The sequence below is a fragment of the Dreissena polymorpha genome, chromosome 4 (genome assembly GCF_020536995.1).
Source record: "Dreissena polymorpha isolate Duluth1 chromosome 4, UMN_Dpol_1.0, whole genome shotgun sequence".
In the NCBI taxonomy this organism is placed as follows: domain Eukaryota; kingdom Metazoa; phylum Mollusca; class Bivalvia; order Myida; family Dreissenidae; genus Dreissena; species Dreissena polymorpha.
This window is the reverse complement of record NC_068358.1, coordinates 1,838,709-1,846,032: the sequence shown is the minus strand read 5'-3', so window position 1 is coordinate 1,846,032 and position 7,324 is coordinate 1,838,709. Positions and strand designations below refer to the sequence as shown.

At 38.5% G+C, this 7,324-nt stretch overlaps 1 protein-coding gene across 1 annotated transcript; it reads left to right on the top strand.

The window, feature by feature from the left end:
- LOC127876830 (E3 ubiquitin-protein ligase TRIM56-like) lies at window positions 1–2,308 on the top strand. Its single transcript, XM_052422311.1, has one exon. It carries the CDS (start codon window positions 18–20, stop codon window positions 2,001–2,003), a length of 1,986 nt encoding a protein of 661 aa, XP_052278271.1. The 5' UTR covers window positions 1–17; the 3' UTR covers window positions 2,004–2,308.
- The last annotated feature ends 5,016 nt before the right edge of the window (window positions 2,309–7,324 follow it).

The window sequence follows — 7,324 nt, the reverse complement described above, 5'->3', positions numbered from 1 at the left end:
ACAAGAAAGTGTTACGCATGTCACTGATTTGCTCAATATGTCTCAACCGATTGGAGAAGCCTCGCTCGCTGCCCTGTTTTCACACGTTCTGTGAGCAGTGCCTTAGGAACTACCTTTTGAACGCTCCCCAGAAACCGGATGCGACGAAAAGCGGCATTCCGTGCCCCACGTGCAAAGTGCCGACATTTGCACCGAAGAAAGCACTCCCGGTTGAAGACTGGGCGGCCTGTTTTCCGGTCAACCATCTTGTCGGAACTCTAATTGACATAGTTCCAGTGAGCGCAAGGCTAGAGTTCTGCGAGCCATGCAAGCTTAACAAGGCGTCGAAAATCGCCATGTCATGGTGTCAGCAGTGCAACGAGGCGCTATGTGAAGATTGCACAAAGTGTCATAAGTCAATGAAGGCGACAAGCGCGCATGAGATTTCCGGGCTGGAAAACGTCCGGAGTAATCCGCAGCCATCTGTCAAAGAGGAGGTCATGTGCCGCGAACATGGAAAGAAAGAAGTGGATATGTATTGCAAGGATCACGAGGAACCCGGATGTGGTGTGTGCATGGCGTCCGATCACCGAAAGTGCGAACATGTCATGCAGATTGAAGAGGTAATCAAGAAGCAGTCACTGACTGACCAATCTGAGCTTATCAAACGCATGGATAATTTGATCTCGAATGCAGACATCCTTAAAAAAGAGAGACAGGACGTAATGCGCGGGACAATGGCCCAGAAGACAAGAATGCTTAAAGAAATAGCGGACACGAAAAAGAGGCTTTTAGACCATATTGAAAAGATTGAATCTCAAATTTTGTCGAAATTCAACGTTATTTGCCAGACAGACTTCGCCATCATTCAAGAACAGATTGATTACTGTAACAGCGTCCAAAGCGCCATGCACCACGCAAAAACGGACATCGCGACCGCCAAGGAACAAAACCTAAAGAAGCGGGAATTCATTGTTACGCAGCAGATACAAAAGAAGTACGAGGAATGCACGGAGGGTATCGAAAAGATCAAGGAAAACTCGGCGAGAATCAATTACGCTTTTGCTGAAGACCGACAAGTTGCTGAAACGCTGGGAGCCCTTAAGGTATTGGGACACCTTGATATCAAACACTTTTATCCGAATCGGAAGGTGGAAGCTCCTCCTCCGCCGCCGCCACCCAAGACACCGGAAGACGACGAAAAGAAGGTTACCAAGAAAGTGAAAACCTTCAACGCCAAAGTCAAGGGTGACAAACGCGAATGCAAAATAACGGCCATTAATCTGTGGAATGACAAACGGGTTTTATTGGCCGATAACGGGAACTCGCGCCTGAAACTCTTCGGCGAGTTCGGAGACTTAACCAGCTCGTTCGTGTGTGTGAACCCTCCCTGGGACTTTACCTTTATTGACAAAGGGAAATGCGCCGTAACGTTCCCTAACGAACGTAAAATTCGAATTTTCAAAGTACTCGACACGATCACGGAAGCCGGGAGCGTTCAGACTCAACGCGGCTCCAACGGTATCTGCATGGCTGAAGACGACCTCGTGGTGACATTTGGAAGCGGCTGCATACGAATTATCTCCCTCGACGGCGTCGTTAAAATGATGGTCGACACCGACTACATCGGTAAGAGGGTGTTTAGCAACCCGGAATACGTCACGTTCAATTCGGTGACGTCAACAGTATTCGTCTCAGACTACAACAACCACTCCGTGACGGCTCTTCGATACGAAACCGGGCGAGTGGACAAGACGCCCGTCTTCATATACCCGGTTTCTGGCCCGCGCGGCGTCGAGGTGGACATCCACGGGAACCTGTACGTGTGCGGTTACTGGTCCAACGACATCCACAAGGTGAAAGACAAGGGGGCGTTCCGACAGATCCTCGTGGATTCCCTTGCGAGGCCCATGTGCATCTCATTCAACGACGAGGGCAGCAAGTTCGCTCTCGCGGAGCAGGGAAACCCGAACAACATCAAGGTGTTCCGAGTGATCGCCGCCTCGGAGGTCGAAGACATGTAGAAGATTGCTTTTTAACAGAACGCTTCTATGTACATTTGCTACATCCATTAATGTTTCTTAAAGGTGTCTCCGAGTATCCGAATGCTTCATTATTTCTTATTTTTCTAATATTATGACCAAATCTCTGTGTCTCTATCACCTCTGACGTAAACAAAGTAAACAAAGTGCTCCTTAAATTAACTTCAACTCATAGTTAATTTATAGTTTAACTCTTTTGCTATCCACACTTGTGTTATAACAGAGATGTCTAAGTGCATAATTAACATTCAATTATTTCATGTGCACCAAATCACGTGTTTATTTTACCACATGTATGCATATACTCTGATGTACTTAATAACTTCGATTTCTATCGTATACATATGCAAGTTTACTTGTTGTCAACTTAATATGTACATCTGTGAAAAAATAAAAATGTTCTTGAAAAATGTTCGTATTAATTATCATTGATGACCAAAATACGCTAGAACAATAAAATGATGCACGGTCTATATTATACAAATCCATAGGATACAAATAATGTCTGCCGTTGTAGCATATACACCCGCTGTACGTCAAGAAAACAAGGACGCAGCAGATAAACCAAACTGCAGACAAAACATGGCGGTGAATATTACCCCTTTTTATTGACCAAAAAATCGAGGAAGATTATACAATTTTAAATATAGAATACAAATTAATCAAAGTCATATTAAAATATGATATTTTGTGGTTATAACGCATTGTTTCAATCGATTGAAATGGAAAACAATTTTGGGATACATGCTATGAATTCACTTGCGACTGTAGAAACTTTTTGATATTTTATGTTACATTCTATACATAGATGGTGACGTCACTACGTTATTGTCACCTCTATACTAAGACGCATCACATTCCCCTGGTTTGGGGAATTATGCTTCCGCCAAAGTAGTTCTGAGTAGGCATTAAAATGGTTATAATGAAAGAAGAATCGCGTTTTATTTTGTGTTTAAAACGGAATGTTGTTTAAAGAAATGCTATTTAATTTAAGAAATAATCGACGGGTAAACATTGGTTATTGCGGTAATAACCAACGGTATGGAGTTCCGATGCGTAGGTATAAAACCACGAGGGCGTAGCCCGAGTGGTTTGATAACAAGCATCGGAACGACATACCGTTGGTTATTACCGCAATAACCAACGCTTACACGTCGATTATTTCGATTCTAACACGATATCGTTAATAAGTTATCCGCGATTTAAGGTAGCGCACCTCTAATGGGCACATATCCAAATATAATCTAATTAATTATTTTCTTAATCAGCATCATTTCACTGAACTACATGCAAATTTGTAGGTAGGCTTTCCATGCTTTTAAAAAAAATATACCGATTTTTTCAAAACCACCCCCACGCTCGGCTTTTGTCCAGTTTATTTTCACCCCTGGGGTATATAAAAGTTCCATAATTAATTCAAATTTCCAAATATGGGCATGCAGTTGGTGTCTACAGATGCTGTAGAGGTGTTTAAAGTTTAAACAAGATGAAATAAGTATTCTTTTACAGACATTTATTTTTTACAAATTTTTATCTATGGAAGAGCGCCATGAAATGTAAGTGATTTCAGCCAAGTAAAAATTGGGTCGGTTAAAAACAAAGTGTCATACAATTCAAAATAGTATCATTTAAGTAATATTTTAAACTTAGTTTTTATAGAAACACTATATACAGCAAAAATACCAAGAAATAGACAGATTTACCGTTTACTTTTTGAAATAAAAATAAAAATGCAACATGCATGGTTCGTATTTTCAACAGTAAATCACCCAATTTCGCCATAACGTTGTTTTAATTTTAATAATTGAAGAATGTGCATAAAAATTGCAACATATTTAACAATAAATATAGCTTATTTGCCATATTTAATCAAATTACGTTAGAAAATAAATAAAACGCGTCGCAAAAATTATACGTCGTCGGCAGGATTCGAACCTGCGCGGGAATATCCAAAAAGATTTCTAGTCTATCGCCTTAACCACTAGGCTACGGCACCTAATAGTAGGCTCTTCAACCTTCGAAGAAATCGCGGGAAATCATTAGAGGTGCGCTACCTTAAAAATTATACCGAACGTCCTCCACTTTTCCGCGAAAACGTGACGTCACCACAACAATTAAAATAAAATGACGTCGTTCACAAACAGTGCGCGGACAATCAAAGTGACGTCACTTTAAACAACCGTTGGTTTATCGGGGTAATAACCAACAGTAGTTTTTCTCAGTGTATATAGAAAACAAGTCACGTGCCGTGGTAGAATTAAGAAACAATCCACGGGTAACCGTTGGTTATTGCGCTAATAACCAACGGTTTGGAGTTCCGATGCGTAGGAATTAAACCACGAGGGCGTAGCCCGAGTGGTTTGATAACAAGCATCGGAACGACATACCGTTGGTTATTACCGCAATAATCAACGGTTACCCGTGGATTATTTCGATTCTAACACGATTTCATTAATAAGATATCCGCGATTTAAAGGTTATAAGTGAGATTTGTATAAACCGAACGTACTCCACTTTTCCGCGAAAACGTGACGTCACCACAACAATTACAATCAAATGACGTCGTCTTCATTAATAAAATGTGCGCGGACAATCAAAGTGACGTCACTTTAAACAACCGTTGGTATATCGGGGTAATAACCAACAGTAGTTTTTCTTCTTTGCATATAGAAAACAAGTCACGTGACGTGGTAGAATTATGTTTTAATGTGGTTTTGAATCTCTATTAAGACTGATAGCGATTATCTGAAGCACGATTACCTTATCTACTTTCGCTTTCACTTTTCACTCGTAAAAGAAGTGCTACCCACAATTCCTTTTGCGTTAGTACACAGGTCAGTAAGACAGGTGTGTACACAATGTTTTATGTTATATATGCTTTGACCATTACATTTTGCAATTATATACGCCCCCATGTATGTTTCAGCCATTCCACTTTGGATATCAGCTTTATATATTTAAATGCACCAAAATAACTTGTACTTGTTATCTTCGTTTAACCCATTCTTTCTTTCGAAGATCGACGGACAAATACCCAACTATTTCTCGCGTGTTATAACAAAATGTATGTTTTACTTTAAAAATTATATTTACACATAGTTAAACACACGCGATAACTCGCGGATTGTAAATTTTTGTCAACGTAATGAAAAATCAAACACATTAAATATTGAAATTTAGTCAACCTATTATAGATGCCATGTCTTGTAAATTGATCAACAAAAGTTATTGCCGTTGAAAGCAATCATGTCACGTATGAGTAACCAGCAGAGCCCCAGTGCGATTATTCGGTATTAAATGAAACATAACGGCAATAGAACAATTGTGTCGTGTTCTGAGAAAACTGGGCTTAATGCATACATGCGTAAAGTGTCGTACCAGATTAGCCTGTGCAGTTCGCACAGGCTAATCAGGGACGACACTTTCCACTTTTATGATATTTTTCGTTTAAATGAAGTCTCTTCTTAGCAAAAATCCAATTGAGGCGGAAAGTGTCGTCCCTGATTAGCCTGTGCGGATTGCACAGGCTAATCTGGGACGACACTTTCCGCACATGAATTATGCCCAGTTTTCTCAGAACACGACTCATTGACAATTGAATAAAATAGTGCGAAATTATTGCACTTTATACAAAGCAGTGCCAAAGTAGTAGCATGCAGAAGGTTTGTAAACAGGATCCGTATTAACTTCTATATAAATTGAAAAAGTTTTGTGAAAAATAGTTTAACATGATCATGTGACAAACAAAAAACAACAATGAAACTGCCGCTGCATTTTTTTCGTTAGGAATTAATTCAATTATTTAAAAAATGGGTTTATCCTTATATCGGGACCATTCCAAGAAACAATTGATTTTAGCCAAACCCATGCGGAATGTAACAATCAACGGTTAAACGACCTTTCTGATAGGTTATATCATGTCATTAAACCAGTGTTCTTAAAAACTCGTCAAATAGATGACGGAAATCAAATATTAAGAACAAATCATTTTGCTAAAGGTGTACTTCGAGAAAAAGATGGATTTATTGCAACTGACTGACTAAACAATAATACCAGATATCACTTTATATATGTCAACATAAGCAATATAAAAATTAACGTCAAAATCTCCATGGACCGATGCGGTAGATTTGATACATTATAATTTAATTATAATTTATGTTCGCATTTGTTATTTTAAGAAAACCGGAAGCTATATATATTCATCGCGGTTGCTAGTCGATAAACCAATGGTCCGTCCATAGTGTATTTCCGATTTTATACGTCATAATGTCAGGAATGATGAAACACCACGGATGGATATTCTTAGTTATCAGACTATTTTTTCACATAATATATTTATTCTTAGTTTCATTGTGCGTTGTACATGTTCCTCAAGTATTAAACCTTGTTAAAATGTACTGCATAAACAAGTTATAAAATATTCGAAGTAAAATTTAGATATGCGTTGTTTTTGTTTTACCCTGTTACTATCCCCAAAATACGCCAAAGGATAGTTAGACGCATATATTGTGACCTAAAAAAGTTTGTGTTATATATCGTGTGCAAGTGCAAAATATAAATGGGAAGGCTGATTGTTTGGTAATTTGTTAGCAAAAGAAAATAAAATAAATTCATTAAATGCATGAATTCCGATTGTTTGATCTGGAGGGGTTGTATTTCAAATACTAGTATATCCCAACCCTATTATGACAGAATGAGGGCTAAATTGCATTCCGACTGAAATTGAAAGGCATACTTGGTTTATGTGTAGCGTTAATTCGCTACATGAAATCATACTTGAATGCAATGGACTCTGTGAGCCAAATCCGCAAGAACAGATTGTGTATTTAGCTTGAATATATAAACATACACAATGTATGTTGTCGTTTTTCATTTTATGGTTATTTCTGTTCCTGACGCGAAGGTCACTTGAAAGAGGTCGGTTATGCCTATATAGATATTAATAACACTATCACTGACATGTTTTATCAGTTACACGGTCAATTGAGCAAATTAATGTTGCTTATACATGTACCTCATACAATTTGAATCGCGGCGTGTTTTCTCAAATGTCGCATTGCATATCTGTTGTATTGTTTAAATCAGTTGGAAATTGAATACCCTTTTAAACAAGTTATGATAATAAGGGTCTCAACTGGAAAAAATGTTGCGTTTATTTTTTGTTAAAGTTATTGCTATTACATTTAATTGGTTGAGGAAAGCGTATAGTATATTGTGACTTAGACCGCAGTTTTATCTTAAATTAAGATTGTACCATCAGGTACGAAAGGTCCATACGTATCACATAACTGATAAACGAA